This window comes from Nannobrachium achirus, assembly GCF_963921795.1.
Source record: "Nannobrachium achirus genome assembly, chromosome: 9".
Taxonomy (NCBI): Eukaryota; Metazoa; Chordata; class Actinopteri; order Myctophiformes; family Myctophidae; genus Nannobrachium; species Nannobrachium achirus.
This window is the reverse complement of record NC_137818.1, coordinates 16,606,027-16,624,418: the sequence shown is the minus strand read 5'-3', so window position 1 is coordinate 16,624,418 and position 18,392 is coordinate 16,606,027. Positions and strand designations below refer to the sequence as shown.

The following is an 18,392-nucleotide window of genomic DNA, read 5'->3' as shown; positions in this document are numbered from 1 at the left end:
CAATTTAAACCACTATACACATCGTTCATGTTTATTTGAAAATAGCAGATCTACATGCTCACACGCGTTGTGAGCAACACAAATTAATCAACATTTACTTGCTTTTTATATGTATAATGTAGAACAGAATATAGGACAACTTCATGCTGTAATTTTGTTACTATAGCCTCAGTAGGCTACTCTGGATGATTATAACCAGTGAAGGCCCTATCAGAGTACAGTCTGCGGTGATAAGTCATCACTGCGGTGTAGTTTTCTAGCTATCACCTAAAAATGTATTACAAAGCCTAGGTGATAGCTAGAAAACTACACCACGGTGATTATCACCGCAGACTATACTCTGATAGGGCCTTAAAGAGGTGGTGCCATGATCCCCCCCCCCCCCCCCCCCCTCTAAAACATGATTATCAGGTATTATGATTATACTAGGAGGAAGATTTTTTCCAAAAAAGTATACAGAAAGAGTTAAAATTGGGTTTTTATGTTGCCACACCCCCAGTTCATTAAGTATGCATGGATGGCATGGTGGGTGGTGACCCAGCTGATATAGCCACACCCCACAGTGTTGGGTGAATGGCAATTGGGGAGGAGTTGATACTGTGTGTGTCACAGTATCTGTGTTTTTTAACTGACACTTTTGACCACAAGGGGCAGCCTCCAAGAGAAAACAAACAAATACTAAAAGAATACATCATTTCTAAAAAATAAACACACATCAGGGGGTCTAATGAAGTACTTTCAACCTCCTAGACACATGAAAAACAGAAAAAGTACAAAACTATGGCACCACCTCTTTAAGACTAAGGGCGAGAAGCAGTTGGACAAAATGTGTCCATATTTTCCCAAATAGAGATGACTGATAACTTTCTTTTTTTATTTATGTTTAATGTTTTCTACAAATGTCATGTTTAAAGCTGCATTGTGCAGGTGTATTTTAGTTTTTATTAAATGTTGCTATTCATATAACCATGTCACTAAAATCAAACTGTGGTTTAGTTGATTAGTACCATATACTCTGTTTTAATTATGAAATGTATGCTGGGTAACAAAGCAAGCACTGAAGGACGTGAAACCCCACATCCAGGGGACCGATGTGTATGAAGCATAACGTCAATGTTGGGCAGAAACCTTGTATCTCCAAGTTTAAAATTGGTATGTTTTTCATAAAGCAAAGCTCTGCTTCATCATAGGCCTACAAGGCTGTCACACAAGACAAAACTAGTGAAAATAGCTGATCTACAACGCATCGCCGTGCGAGGCGGTGTGTGCTTGTAGATCAGCTATTTTCACTAGTTTAAATCATTTTTAAAATGATAAATACAAAATGGTTTTGGACATACAAGGTTTCCACCCCACAACGACGTTAAGCATGTCAGAGTATAACTGCTGAACTCTTATCATTACCAATAAAACAGGCATTTTGTGGTTTTCTTTCCTTCCCTGTTCTTGTGGTAGAGTTCATCTATGGTTCCCTTCCTCATGTCACTACAAGACATTCTGGTCCAATAGACCAGTGGTTCTCAACCTGTGGGTCGGGACCCCTGTTTTCTCAATCAATCAAATATATCAAATGTTATTATTTATTTTTTAACCAGCACCTGTCTTACCACATTCTCTTTTCCCCCAACTATGTCTCTGAAGCAATAATGATTGGCTAATAAAAGCTCTGTGCTCATCACCAGTGACCAAGCAAACAGGAACGTTACGGAGGACAAGTTTACAGGAAGCACAGATTAGTGTGCTGCAATGTTGACACAGTTCCTCAAAAGACTGAGATTTCCAACTGACTCTCTTCAGAAATGTTGACCTGTTCTTGACACACTAACACATGCTTCCCATTCTCCCACACTGTCCCTATGATGGTGTGTCAACAACTCTCAACATACAAAGTCGGATGGCTTGACTCCAGTAAATTTGCGAGTGTGTAACTCAACAAAAAATGGAATCACATGGGTCCATTAGGGTATGGTGTCCTATTAATACATTTAATTTCGCAGCCTAAAGTTCCTGGCCACAGATTCTATTTCAGTGGCAAACATCACAATATGCAATATTTACATAGTGTCACTCACTTAAATGAAGTTCACAGACAATTACGTGGATGTAAATAACATATTTTATAAAAACATTTATACAGAAATGCACATGTAAAAAAATAATAATAATGTAAATGTCAGCACTCTGTACAAGCTCACGCCAGCTCACCACCTCCACCTCTCCTCATCTCCGCCAGCCACTTCTCAACAGGCCTGCCCGTTGCTGTAGCGCAATAGTGTACTTTCCTGCCACCCAGGGTCACTTGGCTGTGGCCATACTCTTTAGTCCTTGGGTTGCCACACTGGGAGCAAGAAAGTGCATGCCTTGGTTTTGGGCGCTGTAGAGTAGTCCCTTGTGCCGCTGCAGCCTCCTCCTTCTTCTTCCAGCGCCACGCCGTGGTTCGTGACATTTTGGGGGGTGGCACATGGGGTGGGACACCGACCGGGGGCCAGGGAGCGATGGGCTGGAGTCCTGGCTGGATAGGAGGAGGCAGCACAAGGCCAGGCTGGATGAGCTGGAGGACGATGGACTCTGGTCCGTGCTGGGCTTGTCCGGGGTCAACCAGCGGAGGAAGAGGGATGGCAGTCATCGGCTGACATTCGGACGGCTGCTGCGGTTTGCTCAGAGCGGCCGCGAGAGGCTCTGAGGCGACGGCAGAGACACTGGGCTGGTCCACAGTCAGGTGAAGGACATCCCGCTCCTGTCTCTTCTCCCTGGCTTTGTTCCTGCAGGAGCATTACGAAGACAATCAGTCCTCTGGGTATGGACAGGAATTACTACTACTTCTTTCTTAGAATAAAGTAATGTGTTAAAACTCACCACTGGCCCAGAGTCATCTCACTGAGTTTATAGAGCTGGATTCTGGTCTGGGCCCTGAGAGTGGGGTTGTCACTGACGAGGTCCTTAATCTTTGTATAGTCCCTCATCACCATACCCCACCGATTTATCCTCACACCGCAGGTACTCCTGCCAGCGGGGTGAATGCGGCTCAGCTCGATGCACATGGCCTCGACAAGGCGGCTGCTGTCGGGCCATTGAGCTGAAGTCCCAGTGCCGAGCTTGCAGCTGTAAAACAAACAACCCCCAAAACATTTTATGAGAATGACATTATAATAACATTAATCATTACATCTATTAGCTTATTGGAATAGCGTAGTCTACATTTAACAATTGGCTTCTTTTGATGTTTGAGCTTAGATTATCTCTATTTGTTCAGCAGGAAAACATTTCATGCTTAGTTGAATAATACATAGACACTATATGCCAACAGCTTACCGCTTCTGACTGTCTGTCCCAGGAACAAAAGGCGGGAGGTAGGAGACGCCTGCCTTGTCACCATCTGGAAGTTTATTCCAGAGGGAGACAATCTCCTTCTCCTGTGCCCGCGTCACAAAAGGGTGGTTGCGCAGCTCCACCAGACTGAGAGCCAGACGGACGACGTGCTGGTATCCCATGCCACCATCAGGTCCCATGGCATCCTAGACATAAATACAAACAAAAAAGGAAAACATAAGAAAGGTCATTTAAGATTGTTAAGATGCTCCACATGTTGACTTGTTTTATACTCTGTTATTACCAGTAAGACACCCGCAGGTCGGAATTCGCACAGAACGGAATTAAACTGCAAGTGTGATTCGAGTTGCTATTGGTTGTTTAAGTTGGACAAAATGTGGACGAAATATGGATATGACTGACATCTGACATCATAGATGTCTTATGTTATAGCCCACATGAGACACACAAAATATGTCCATTCAAAGCTATGGCTATATTGATGTCATCAGAGATCTCCATATATGGGCATAAAAGGGATTCTGTTAGTGTGGTTCCCCTAACGGCATAATTTGGGAGCATTTGGGACGGACAGGATGTGCTGGTTTTCACAGTTAACTGCAACCTATGGTCACAAAGATGTAGTGTACTTACTGTACTCACTTAAACTAAACTAAACTTTCCTATTGATTACTAACACCATGGAAACTTGAGTTCAATAATTATTATTTTTTTGTTTTTGTCGCATTCTTATGACAAAGATTTGGTTATAGTAAACTTTCCCTGAAAAACACAAAAAAATATAATTGAACTCAAGTCTCTATGGCAGGGGTACTTAATAGGCGGACCGCAGTCTATGACCGGACCGCGGCACTCTTCTGTACGGCCCCTGGGTTAATTATAGTATTTAGTCAAATATCTCCACATTCAAACTGTATGTTATGGTCATACAGGGCATGCATGTCTGTAGAAAATATTACATTTTGACAAAGATGTCCATCTCTCAACGGTAGAGGTTGCACAAGAACTGCAGCCGCAATGAGGCGCTCTGACACAAACACGCTTTTGATTGATTGATTACTTTATTAACAGTTTGCAAATAGTACAGTCAGTGGTCCGATTATACGATGGTGCTAAAAGGATCACACAAAAAGCCCTATAAGGGTTTGTTTCCATTGTGGTCCTGTAAAGCTTCACACTACAAACATCAACACCACACATTGCGCTATTTACCACAATTGCGTCACGCTGTGATGCGTTCTAAGCTTGTAGATAAGCCCTTTCTTAAATTGTTTTAAAAGTATAAAATTATTAACTCATTTACTGCCCCAACCCGAGAATCCCGAGCAAAAGCCGATGGTCCATGCTGCTTCACCCGAGAAACCAGAGAATGCAATCTGATTTCATTTATAAAAAAATAATCCAAAATCGGATCGCCACTATGGGGTTACTAAGTAACCTAGAGGTAGTGCTTCCGTTCTGGGCCAGTAACCCAGAACCACAAACTATTTATTTTTTCTTCTCTGTACTCTGTTTCGGTCTATTTGCTTAATTTGTAAACACTGCTCAGGCTAACTCGAGAACAGGAGCACACGACCACGTTAAAGGTAAGGAAATTGTGGCGTCCAACCCGTAAATTGGCCAGTTTTAATCGTGGCAATAAATTAGTTAAATATGTCTGTAATTGCATTGTCTATCCAGTGTTCAATTTCAAAAACACAATTGAATCTCTAATCGCAATTATTTGTGACACTTAATCTGCAATTCATAATTGTGACAGCCCTTGTAACGCCTCGCAGGGAATGACTAGAGGTTATTTCCCCCTGTATGAGTCCTCATGTGTCTTTTTAGAGTATTTGTCTGCGCAAAGCCTTTGTTACAAACATTACAAGCAAACGGCTTTTCCCCCGTATGAGTCTTTATGTGTCTTTTTAGGTTATTAGTGTGAACAAAGCCTTTGCCACAATATGTACAAGTAAATGGCTTTTCCCCTGTATGTATCCTCATGTGTATTTTGTAATAACCTTTGTCACCAAAGCCTTTGCCACAAACTTGACATGTAAAGGGCCTTTCGCCTGTATGAGTCCTCACATGTACGTCTAGACTCTGTGCATGACGAAAGCCTTTGCCACAAACTTTACAAGCAAATGGCTTTTCTCCTGTATGAGTCCTCATGTGTGTTTTTAGATCAGCCATTTGAATAAAGCAACGTCCACATATTGTACAAGTAAATGGCTTTTCCCCTGTATGGGTCTTCATGTGTCTTGTAAGATTACCTTTGCCATGAAAGCCGCCTTTACTACAAACTGTACAACTAAAACATTTCTTCCCTGTGGGAGTTTCTTTTGGTGATTTCAGGTCCTGGGACATCTTGTTGCTCAAAGACAAGCTCTGTCTTGTCTTGAGAGAGTTCAATTCTAAAGGTGAGTGATCTACATTAGTCTCCCACTCATCACTGCCTTCGGTGATGTCAGATTCAGAACAGTGTGAAGGTACACAGTACTCTATATAAGCTTCGGTTGCCATGTGTTCGGCTGAGGTGCTGGCTACATGCTCTGTGTCTCGGTTTTCAACATCATCTTCACTTTTCACTGTTAGTAATGTCAGTATTGGCCTAACAACCTCTTCTGGTATTTGAAGTTTCTCCTCCTGCTCCTCCTTAATGTGTGGAGGCTCTGGTTCCTCCTGGACCAGACTGAGGCTCCTCTCCTCTTCAGGAGAAATCTCCTCTTTACACAAAGGGAGGTGCAGGACATCTGTGGACAAGATCAAATGAAAGCAGCCATGGAATGTTTCAACTTTAAAAGGTTGTTGCAAGTGATTTTCTTTGGTTAAAATAAGTGTTAAATAGCTCTATATTGTGACAGTAATCATTTCTATCGGTGTGTTTGTTTGTTCAGTAACACAAGTCTCCATCCATCTCCAGCACTATATTAAACAGAATCAGACATTTTGGTTCATTACATTACATTTCAATGACAAATATTGCACTTTTTATCTCCACTAAATTTAAGCTTATAGATCGGCTGAAGTTCACGTTTTATGGTATAAATACCCTTGATAAATTGCTTTAACACAATCCCTGCTAACCCAAAAAATGGCTGTGCGCTCATAATGCCTGTTATAACTTTATTTAATGATTACAGAGATTCACTGCACTGACTATGAACCGCCACTAGACCACCACTAGATAGCACCATCTATTAGTCTATCATAGCTCTGAATTGCCTGCAATGCCAGGGTGGAGCCTATAATGAAGCCTAAAGGCTTATAATGAAAGCAGGTGGAAGCGCTTCGCCGAAAACAACAAGGGCGCGTGCACGCCCCATGTGCGTCGGATCATGCATGTAACCTATCGACTGCGCACAGATCGGATGCACACGCCACACGCCTGTGGGGGGGGGGGGGGGGGGTGCCTGTGTGTGTGGGGTGGGGGTGTGTGTGTGTGTGTGTGTGTGTATTGCAGTTGATGCTCAGGGCAGGCTAGACTCAACAGCACCTCTCTGGTCACCCAGGGTACTCAGGCTACACCAGAGGCTACATACAGACAGACAGACACACACACACACACACAGACACACACACAGACACACACGGCCACGCTATGGAGACGGTGTGACCACCGCTCAAAAAAGTCATTTTGGGGGTGAACTACTCCTTTAATGTGAAGTTATAGCAGAATATTTGATCATTTCCTTTTTTCTTTTTTTTAATACAAATGAGAACTTTAGTGTCTGGGTGGATGGCGCAGTGGTAAAACAGCCTATAATAGCTTGTACATGTGTTATTTCCAAAACAAGTTTAGCAAAATTGTAGGATAATGTCTTTTAACTCACAGCTGTGTTAATCGCTGTGCTAAAATGTACTTCGGGTACCTGTTATTTATGTCAGTACAGGCATACTGTAAGTACAGTATGCATACAATAAACACCTTACAATGTAAATCCCATCTAACTAGCAACTGCTATGGACTATTTGTGGGTCTATTATCGTTTACCTGAGAGTGTGTTGCACCTGGACACATCTGCCTCTTCTTCCTGTTCCTGTTTAATGTGTGGAGGTTGTGGCTCCACCTGGACCAGACTGGAGCTCATCTCCTCGTGTTGTGGAGGTTGTGGTTCCTCCTGGACCAGACTGGAGCTCATCTCCTCGTGTTGTGGAGGTTGTGGCTCCACCTGGACCAGACTGGAACTCCTCTCCTCGTATTGTGGAGGTTGTGGCTCCACCTGGACCAGACTGGAGCTCATCTCCTCGTGTTGTGGAGGTTGTGGCTCCACCTGGACCAGACTGGAGCTCATCTCCTCGTGTTGTGGAGGTTGTGGTTCCTCCTGGACCACACTGGAACTCCTCTCCTCATGTTCAGGGGAAATTTCTTCAAAGACAGAAGGAGGGCAGAAGAGGTAGCATCAGCACTAGTCGTAAAATGGCTGTGATGTGAATTTACATACAGTTCATGTATTCCATATACACACTTATGCATTTCTTATATAATTTGACAATTTGGCCAATGTTTGTGCAGTTTTGATAACCGTTTTTTGATTACAGTAAAGGTTTTTTTTTCTTCTTTTTTTTAGGTCCTAAAAGTCCTTAAAGATAAGGTAAGTGGGCCTTCCTCCAATCATGATCAAGTGGGGGTGGGAAGCATCAGTTCTTGGGAATTATTTTAAAGCTTGAGGAGTCATCCTCTTTGAAGGCCAGCATGAGTGTTTGGAACTCTGTGTGGGCAGCAACCGAGAGCCAGAGGAGGGAGCGGAGAAGGGGGGAGACATGTAAAGCCAAGTAAAGCCTGACTTACTCTTTGTCATACGTGTTGCATGATGAAAATAGCTGATCTGCAAGCTCTCTACGCATCACATCCGCAACACGTTGTGAGCATGCAGATCAGCTATTTTCCACACACAGAAACTTGCAGGATATGAGACGCTCGAATTGTTATGTTCACATTCACTCTCCCATTGGAAATGAATAGACTCCAACCTGCTTCCAAGTCCTCCTCCTAAAAAGCAATGAATAGCTTGAATACGTGATTACTGTGTAATTGACATATTGTTGATAGTATTGACATTGGTTCTCAGTTAATAAGTAGTACAGTATGTTTAGAAATGGTAGTGGTATATGGCCACCCCTACTCACTGTACCTTGCACATGTATGTTTAAAATAAACACATATGGCTGTGGCAGTGGCCACAGCGGTAACCGGTCTTCTCGCCAAAAATCCAACAACTTGTCCACACTCATTGGGCAGGCTTGTCAATGCTCCTGGATTTTCCAGGATGATTGGAAATTACATCTACTATGTTAAATATTTTCTGGGGGAGGACCCCCAGATGAGAAGTCATTATTAAGGATGTCTTACTTTACTTCAGTCATCAAATCTGTACACCTACATTTGGCATTTTAAGGCTGAAATTGTACCCATGCTAGTAAAGCAAGCCTGATAAAAGTATCAAACATGCACAAAATTCAACAGAACACAGGAAAATATATCTGTTAAGAAGTTTTGGGGGAAGGACCACCAGACCCCTGTTGGGGAGTTCCGTGCACCCCCTAAAAAATACATCTCCTGGATTCTCCTGGACTGACAGTCCAATGTTGACAACCCTGCTCATCCTAGCAAGTTGATTTGGCGAGTTGGACATTTTGCGAGTGGACCTGTATTCGCCACAGCCATACATCATAAAGTGATTTATGGCTGTGGCAGTGGCCTGTAAACATGTTAGTTTAACAAGAAGCATGAACCAACCTGCTCTGTGTAGCTTGATGTGTGGCTGTAGTATGATGCCCAGCAGTTTGTTTTGTTTCTCCAGTAGAGTTTCCAGTGTCTCTATCTCTATCTGGAAGAGTTTGCACATGAACTCTGCAGCCGCACTTAGTCGCTCCAACACAAACACCCTGACATTAAGCTTCACACTACAAACATCAGAACCACGCTGCTGTTTCTCCAAAACAAACAATATCTCCTCTCCCACCGACGTCATGTGTGCTTTTATCGGCCGCCGTACAGACTCCATTTGACTCGTTTTACCTCCTTTGTGAGCCATTTTCACCAACTGAAATATACTTGTACTAGGGATGTGCCGAAAGCAAAATTCTTGGCCGAAACCGAATACCGAATATTGGAAACATTTGGCCGAAAACCGAATACCGAATAGCCGAATAATACATGTATATCATTTATTTTGTATTACAATTTTTTTTGATTTTTTTTCTGATTATGGCAAAAGACATGATTATGGCAAAACCTAACTTAAATAATAATCACCATATGGTTCCATAAAACATTTATTTCTCACTTTTGAATGCACACATAACGTATTTATTTTTGTGTAGAATTATTTATTTACTATTGTGTAGTAAATTTGTAATAAAAGACAAATTATGTCTCAAAATATTAACATTCCATATAGTTGAATTATTGCATCATAAAGAAATATCAATGTAATTATTGTTATATAAAAAAAATATATATATATATATATATATATATATATATATATATTGAATATCCTATACATTATTCGGTAGTATTCGGTAGTATTCGGTATTCAGTATTCGGTAATATTCGGTATTTGGTATTCGGTACTATTCGGTAATAATTATTCGGCTGTAAAATCAAACCGAACCGAAACCGAATATGCGTTTTTTGGCACTATTCGGCCGAAAATATTCGGCGCCGAATATTCGGTCACATCTCTAACTTGTACTATACTTAAGCACAATTATATAATGTTATACCTTCCATGGTAGCTTCAAGAGTATAACAGGACAGTATTCCGACGACTTAAACCTAACCTTAACCCCAGAAAAACTAACACTGGTGAGTAGCTAACCTGCCGACGGTCATCCTACTCGGAACATCGGACCTTCTACCTGCCTACCCTTATCCTACTGCCGTCATTGAAGCTTAAATTGACGCGCTGAGTGATAATTAGTAAGAATATAATATCGTAAGGACTGATATCTTGTAAAACACAAGATCCTTTCCAACAAAAATACTTATATAAAGTGTAAAGCTGTGTCTACGTGTCCTCCAGGAATTCCAATTCCACCATTTTGCGCTGAACATAAACAACACGCATTCATGTCCGGGTCAACGTGTTACAAGCGTGAGCAGCAAAGGATCCAGATACTGTTGTCTGTCGCCGCCTGGTGGAGGAGGTGCGTAACTGTTAGTGAATAAAGGATGGATAACCCCTCCACTACCTTGTGAATGTTTTACTATAAATTAAATTAATTCTATATTCAATTTTCAATTCAATTCAAAGGGCTTTATTGGCATGAGAAAACATACGTTTACATTGCCAAAGCAGAAGTGTACACAATACAATACAATCAGAACAAAATATGTAGCCTACAGGTGAAAACAGTTTTCATGCATCACGGTTATGCAGGCAGAGCAGGGAGGGATGTACAGTGGTTTTTTTTTTACAATGGTTTTTAAGGTGGTTGGGTTCTATATCTCAGTTGGGAAGAAACCTTTTATGGATCTGGATGATGTGGCAGCTTAAATAGACATTCTTTGTCAGTTGATACATACATCTACTGATTGCAAACTTGGACACGTCATCAGTGTTGGAACCTGAACTTTTGGGGTGTTTCGGGTGTCGCAACAGAAGAGGTCTATTCCTAATCCTAAGTAAGATCAAACTATTATTATTATTACATTGTTATGTCCAGTAATATTTTTTAAGGACATCCAGACAACTGGAGCCAACTGGAGCTAGCTTGGGTTGGGTGGTAGAAGTGAAACGATATCTTCTTCCATGTGCTGCAGAGACTCATGCACTACATACTGCTACACTAGGTGGCGGCATACACCTAAGCTGTGTGTGAGCCAGCCAACTGCCTGCGCGCATTCGCTTAACAACGACACGCTACGGAGGTAACAAATGCTGAGATATCGGTCCTATTTCTCCTGGGAAATGTTAATGTAGTTGTTGAAACAAAGCCAAGGTGAGTGTACGTTTTTATCTGTGGAGAAGATGATGGAAGTCATGTGTCATGTGTCAAAATATAGTCGATTATATGTGACTGTGAGGTGGAAAGACTGGTGATGCCTGCTTTCATTGTTTACAATGGGGCTGCTCCATGTTAGCATGCTAGTTAGCTAGCTAGCTAACTGTTGTAACAACAGTGTTGTTATGTTTTTGTTGTCTTGTCACGTAATGACGTCACGAAGTTTCAGGCTTGATGTGTAGGCCTATTCTTAATATAGGCTACTTATTTTACTGAGCTGATGTTAGCTGAAGGCTAAATAAACTATCTCCACATATAGCTATAGCAACACACACACACACACACACACACACACACACACACACACACACACACACACACACACACACACACACACAGGGACCGTACCTATGTTCCCCTTTCACTCAGGCTGCACTCACACTGAGACGCACTTTTAAAAAAAAAAGTTCAGTCAAAGTTGTGTGTTCAGTCAAAGTCTGTTCCAAAAAAGAATACATTTCCCACAATGCTTTGCGTAAGTGGGCGGTTCTGCTTGAGGAGGAAGCAGATATGGTATTTGGCCATGTAGTTCTTTTGGAGGTGTCATTGGGTGCTTTTTGGTGAAAAAAATGGATTTACAAGCTCACCGCGTGCCACCATGCGACACGTTGTGAGCTTGTAGATCTGCTATTTAAAAAAGTTACTTTTAACAAATGTTTCAGTATTGATACTTTTATTTAAGCAATGAATTTGAGTATTTTTTTCACCACTGTATATTTGTATGTTTCAGTATTGATACTTTTATTTAAGCAATAATTTTGAGTATTTTTTTTCACCACTGTATAAAGCTTTCATTTTATTATGAATAGCACATTCAATCAATTGCATCTGTGTAGGCATCACTGTCACCATGTATGACATGTAAAGAAATATTTGTAATATTCATTGTTATTGTCGAATGTTTACTGTTACACACACTTAACTTTAATTTATTTATAATATTTCGTTCTGAAATGGAGGTTTCATGTCACTGCAGTGCAGACAGGCTCTGCTACTGTGGAGTACTAAACTACAAGTGAACACACCTGTGTGGGATTGCATCATGGCCTCTCTGTCCTATTGGTTGGCAGTTCAACCCTGCCCTTCTGTCTCATCAAGTGCAGCTGGTCTGCCCTATAATGCTTGCCTACAACAGTCCATGTGCTGTGCTTGTGTGCTTGTGCTTAAGCAACACCACAGGACTCTCACAAGCACTCAAACCATGTGACTTCCATCCGGAATGCATTGTGCTGTCTCTGCCCCCCCCTCCCCCCACACAACTCTCACTAGCACTTTGTGCTTGTCTGTGCTTGCAGGTCTGTAGCCGGCCTCAGAAAGCCTGGTGGGCGAGGTTAATGTTCCCCAGGTTCTATGTTCGCCATTTACCCCCCCCCCCCCCCCCCCCCCCCAAACATGCAGGAAACAATCATTTCTAATTATTAAGGCCGGCTTTACACTGCCACTGAAATCTAGCCTGAATCAGATCTGGGTCACTTCAAAAGTGGAATCCGATTTTTTTTAAATAGTCTAAATCCAAACATGTCACATTCAGGTCACATGAAATCCGATTTTGAAAAACCACATCCAGAGGTAGTTTCAAATCCGATCCATATCGGATCTGAGGACATCTGACTCAGTCTGAAAGCAGCAACCACATCAACCCCATAGACTTATATGCAGGTGCAGGTCACATTCAAGTCACATCAAACTGGCCCAAGCGTCACTTGCTGCGAGAGCAGCGCGACCCAAGCGCGGCTGTAAATTACATCATTACAGAGCGCGAGTATTTACTATTTGATTACAGCCCACTGAGCACATTAGAAAAACAAAAGAGAAGAGAGAAAACACGTGAGCTAAACAGTGAAAACGAGAGAGAAGAGCAAAACACAAGAGTAAAGAAAAGAAGAGAGAAAAACAATATTAACGTGTGTTTACTATGGACTATTATGTCGCACGTAATCAGAACGTAATCAACCAGCGTCGACGTAGTGACGTAACGTCATGACGCCTACGTCGTTACCACGGTAACCAAAGCACACATGTCCCCGCAGGGCAGCTTTGAGCTGACGCTGTCTGAACGCACTGATCAGATCTGTGTCACTTGCAAATGCAGTGTGAAAACTCGGGCCAAAAGATCAGATCTGACAACAAATCGGATTTGGGCTGGATTTGACTGCAGTGTAAAGCCGGCCTAATAACAACTCAAAACACCCAATAATGGGGAGAAATTACTAGTGGGACAGGGGGCACTAGGGCCATCTGGACACCATACTTTTGTTATGACTGGGCATCTGGTGGGCATTTGGACAAGTGGGCACTTAGGGGTGGAGACACCTGGGCCCACATGTTCTTAGTGGCCATATGTCCCACCATTTCCTGCAATTCTTTTTTTTTTTTTTTTTTTTTTTCGTTTTTGGGAAGATAGAGTAGATCTTTTTTTTTGGTTGAGAGGGGAACACAGAACCTTTTTGTGGGGAGGGTGGGTGGGGAACATGGGGAACATAGAACCTATTTGGGGGAGAAGTGGGGAACATAGAACCTGGGGAACATAGGGTGGACCCTAGCCCCATATAGAACCTCACCCGTCGCTGCATACTGTTGTGCTCCGAGATGAGGTCCTAGTATAAAGATGTCTCCGTGGGCGGGGGGGGGGGATCCACAAAAGTAAAGGTGGTTCCGAGCTCCCATACTGTGATAACCTAACCAGGGTCCATAAAACATGAACCAGGGCACGAAACAACCGCTTAAATCGCTAGTTTTGTCAGCCGGTCTAATGTTTACAAGCCTGGAAGTTGCAGCCAGAATGGCAGCATTAGCGCCTCCTCTGGTTGAACGTAGACCCATATAGACCCTCAACTGTCGCTGCATACTGTCACAGTATGCAACATTCGACCAGACGAGGCGCTAATGCTGCCATTCCGGCTGCAACTTCCAGGCTTGTAAACATTAGACCGGCTGACAAAACTAGCGATTTAAGCGGTTATTTCGTGCCCTGGTTCATGTTTTATGGACCCTGGTTAGGTTATCACAGTAAGGGAGCTCGGAACCACCTTTACTTTGTGGATACAATTTTGGGAAAAGTGTTTTCTACCTAAAAGTTGGAGGCGTTCTCCCCCCCACGGAGACATCTTTAAAGGACCTCATCTCGGAGCGCAACAGTATGCAGCGACGGGTGAGGTTCTATATGGGGCTAGGTGGACCCCCACACGCACGCACAACGCGCGCGCGCACACACACACACACACACACACACACACACACACACACACACACACACACACACACACACACACACACACACACACACACACTGCTGGAGACACAAAACAAACTGCTGGACATTGATGTTGATATATGGACATCCATGATCCATCCTTAACACTGCAGGTTGTGGAACGGCTCCTAAAGCTCTCTCTCTCTCTCTCTCTCTCTCTCTCTCTCTCTCTCTCTCTCTCTCTCTCTCTCTCTCTCTCTCTCTCTCTCTCTCTCGCTCGCAAGCAAGTTAACAGGAAAGAGAGAGAGATAGAGAACATGGTCGAGTGATGAGCAGTGTCTCCTGTGTGTGCACTACATGTGGAGGACAGGAATACAGGAAAGGTTGACCTAAAACAAAGTCGACCCAGACTCGTTGGTTTCCCAACGGGTCTGTGGCCTTAAGCTAGATGCAGAATAGACCGAAAATCTAATCTTTGCTTCTGGGGGCCCCTGGAACAAAATATTTTGCGATAGGGGTCCATCCGTGGAACAAAATATTTTGAGATGGGGGTCCGTGGCCAGGAAAACAGTTTTCCTGAAAAAACCTATGTTGCTATCATTGTTTCTCAAACTTTTTCATGTCATGGAGCCCCAGAATGATATGTATTTGGCCACGGAGCCCCATCGCAAAATATTTTGTTCCAGGGACCCCCAGAAGCAAAGATTTGATTTTGGTCTATTCTGCATCTAGCTTAAGGCCACAGACTCGTTGGGAAACGAGTAGGGCTGTCACGATTAGGATTTTCTCCAGACGATTAATTGTCATACAAATAATCGCCGATTGACGAATATATCGTCTTTTCCCCCCCTTCATTTTATGCCACTATGATAATAGGCTTTGAGCTCATACTCATACTGCACCTTAATGAGCAATTTAATTGCTTTTTAAACATCAGTTCAGTGGTGTAAAGTAACTATTAAGTACATTTACTTGCTAACTTTAGCCCTATTTTATACCGTAGCTATTTGAAAATAGATAGCCGATCTGTAGGCTCACAACGCGTTGCGGTGCGTTGTGAAAATAGCCGCTCTACAAGCTTGCGGTGCCTTGTGAAAATAGCCGATCTACAAGCTCACAACGCGTCGCGCTGCGTTGTGAAAATAGCCGATCTACAAGCTCACAACGCGTCGCGGTGGGTTGTGAAAATAGCCGATCTACAAGCTCACAACGCGTCGCGCTGTGTTGTGAAAATAGCAGACAACTGCAAAAATAGCCTACAGCTGAAAATAGCGACAGTAGCCTAATAGGCCTAATGTTTATCACGACCACGATCCAACATCTATAGTTAGTTAGTCGCCTTCTGTGTGTAATCATCATCATCATCCTCTCCACAGCAGAGCAGCAGTGCTAAGCTTAGCTCTGGTCCATAGCGTTAGTGGAGGGAGAACTCCACTAATGCTATGGACCAGAGCTATGCTAAGCTAAGCTGCAGTAAAGGCACTGACTCCAGTCCTCTGTGTTGAAACGAAAGTGAACGCCTTTTTCTGTCACGTATCAAAAGGAATATATAGTCCCGGGATGTGTATGGTACATGTGTCTGTTCCGACCGTCTGGAAAAAACAAACTGTTTAAGCATTTTTAGTTAGCCAGCCAGCCTGCCTGTGCCGTGCTGCTGTTGTGTTGACTGACTGTGACTGAGGAGGACCAGCATTGAGCGTTCACGGGTCCCCGTGGCAACAAGGGGGAGGCGCATTCAAGAATGCAAGTGTTGACGTGAGGTTTAACTTGTTTAAGAATGGTTTTATTGTCAAAACTCACTGCTTTTTAAATTAAATTAGATAATTGACGATAATCGCGAATATGAAAAATATTCACGAATATGAAAAATAATCGCGAATAGACGATTATGTATTAATCGTGACAGCCCTAGAAACGAGTTTGGGTCGACTTTATTTTAGGTTGACTTTTCCTGCTACCGAGGACAGCTGCCTTCCTGCCTGCTGCTGCTGGTACCAATGAGTACTGTCAGAATAACGATTAGTTGTTTAACACTAGAAAACCACTTAGCCTATATTTAAAGTCCTTATTTATGTTGCATCTAAGTCCTTACTGCGCGTGTGTGTGTGTGTGTGTGTGTGTGTGTGTGTGTGTGTGTGTGTGTGTGTGTGTGTGTGTGTGTGTGTGTGTGTGTGTGTGTGTGTGTGTGTGTGTGTGTGTGTGTGTGTGTGTGTGTGTGTGTGTGTGTGTGTGTGTGCGAAAGAGGGGTGCGTGCGTGCGGTAAAGAGGGAGAGAGAGGGGAGACAGCGATGGAGAAAGAGCTGTGTGTGTGTGTGTGTGCTCAAACGCACAGTGTGCGGACTGTTGCCCAAACGTGTTTATTTACCTGCTGCCACAGTGTCATGATGTCATAGAATCGCCATAATGTTATTTTTCTAAATGAGATCGCATAGGAGTCTGAATAGAGATCACGATCCATTTTAGATTACTCGCCCAGCATTAGCGGGAACGCAAACTATGAGAGGCAAAAAACTACTTTCTGCCCTTGACAGCCCCATCATTCAAACAGAAAAGTCTGATTTAAATGAACGTTAAACAATGTTAAACTAACTTTGCCACTCGATTTGCCATTTACTTTATGCATGCGCATACCCTCTATTGTCAAAGTCCTAATTCTATTCCCTCATTCCAGACCAGTGTGTGGAGTCCAGTCTGCAGGTAAAGATGAGTTCTCCAGCCAGGACTGTTTCTATTAAACAGGAACCTGAAGACCACCTTAAACTGGAACCTGAAGACCACATAGATCTCAGTAAGTTTGAGGCTCTTTAACTTAAAGTAAGCACTTTCATCAAATTATAGAGACAGTGTACTGTAATGCCTCAGTAATCTAGGATCATAAGTAAACCAAGAACCTAGCATCGGTCTAAACGATAGAATATATATATATTTTTTTACTTTTTACCTTTCTAAATGTTGATCCCACTATTGTTATTTTTCTGCTCCTAGACACCCTGCACATGGTTGTATGTAAAGAGGAGGATCCTCCTGAACAGGAGAGGAGCCCCAGTCTGCTCCAGGAGGAACCAGAGCCTCCACAAATTAAAGAGGAACAGGGGGAGATACTTCAAAGACCAGAGGAGCCTGCTGGATCAATGCTGACATTAATAACAGTGAAAAGTGAAGTTGATGAAGACATCTCTTCTCGCTGCTCTGACGTTGAAGTTGAACTCGAATCTGACACTGAGGAGGTCACTGAAGACAGTGACGATTGGGGGGAGACAAATGGAGGTGTCCACACTGGAGGAAAACCTTTCCGGTGTGAACATTGTTACAAGAGTTTCAGCTGTTCATCTAAACTGAAGACACACCAGCGTATCCACACCGGTGAAAAACCTTTCCAGTGTAAACATTGTGACAAGAGTTTCAATCAGAATTCTCACTTGAAAACACACCAGCGTATCCACACTGGAGAAAAACCGTTCCACTGTAAACATTGTGACAAGAGTTTCACTAGGCCAGGTTCTCTAAAGGTTCACTATCAGCGTAGGCATTCAAGAGAAAAACCTTTCCATTGTATACATTGTGACAAGAGCTACAGCTGGTTAAATCTCCTGAAGAGACACCAGCGTATCCACACTGGAGAAAAACCTTTCCTTTGTGAACATCGTGGCAAGCGTTTCAGTCAGTCAAGTACTCGCCTGAAGAAACACCAGTGTATCCACTCAGGAGAAAACCGTTTTCACTGTAAACATTGTGACCAGAGTTTCAGTTTGTCAAGTCACCTGAAGACACACCAGCGTATCCACACCGGAGAAAAAACATTCAAAGGTAAAGAATTAAATTAAACAATTATAATTAATATTTTCTTTTTATTATTATTATTATCTTAATATTT

The 18,392-nt window shown here is 42.7% G+C and overlaps 1 protein-coding gene across 1 annotated transcript; it reads right to left on the bottom strand.

Annotated features, from left to right (window-relative positions):
• Positions 1-2,191: 2,191 nt before the first annotated feature.
• Positions 2,192-9,287, bottom strand: LOC308290669 (uncharacterized protein; the record flags this gene model as incomplete). Its single annotated transcript, XM_080732580.1, has 6 exons — positions 2,192-2,762; positions 2,857-3,102; positions 3,313-3,515; positions 5,932-6,065; positions 7,307-7,681; positions 9,053-9,287. The coding sequence occupies 6 exons, from the start codon at positions 9,285-9,287 to the stop codon at positions 2,192-2,194; spliced, it is 1,764 nt and encodes a 587-aa protein (XP_080588706.1).
• Between the last annotated feature and the right edge of the window lie 9,105 nt (positions 9,288-18,392).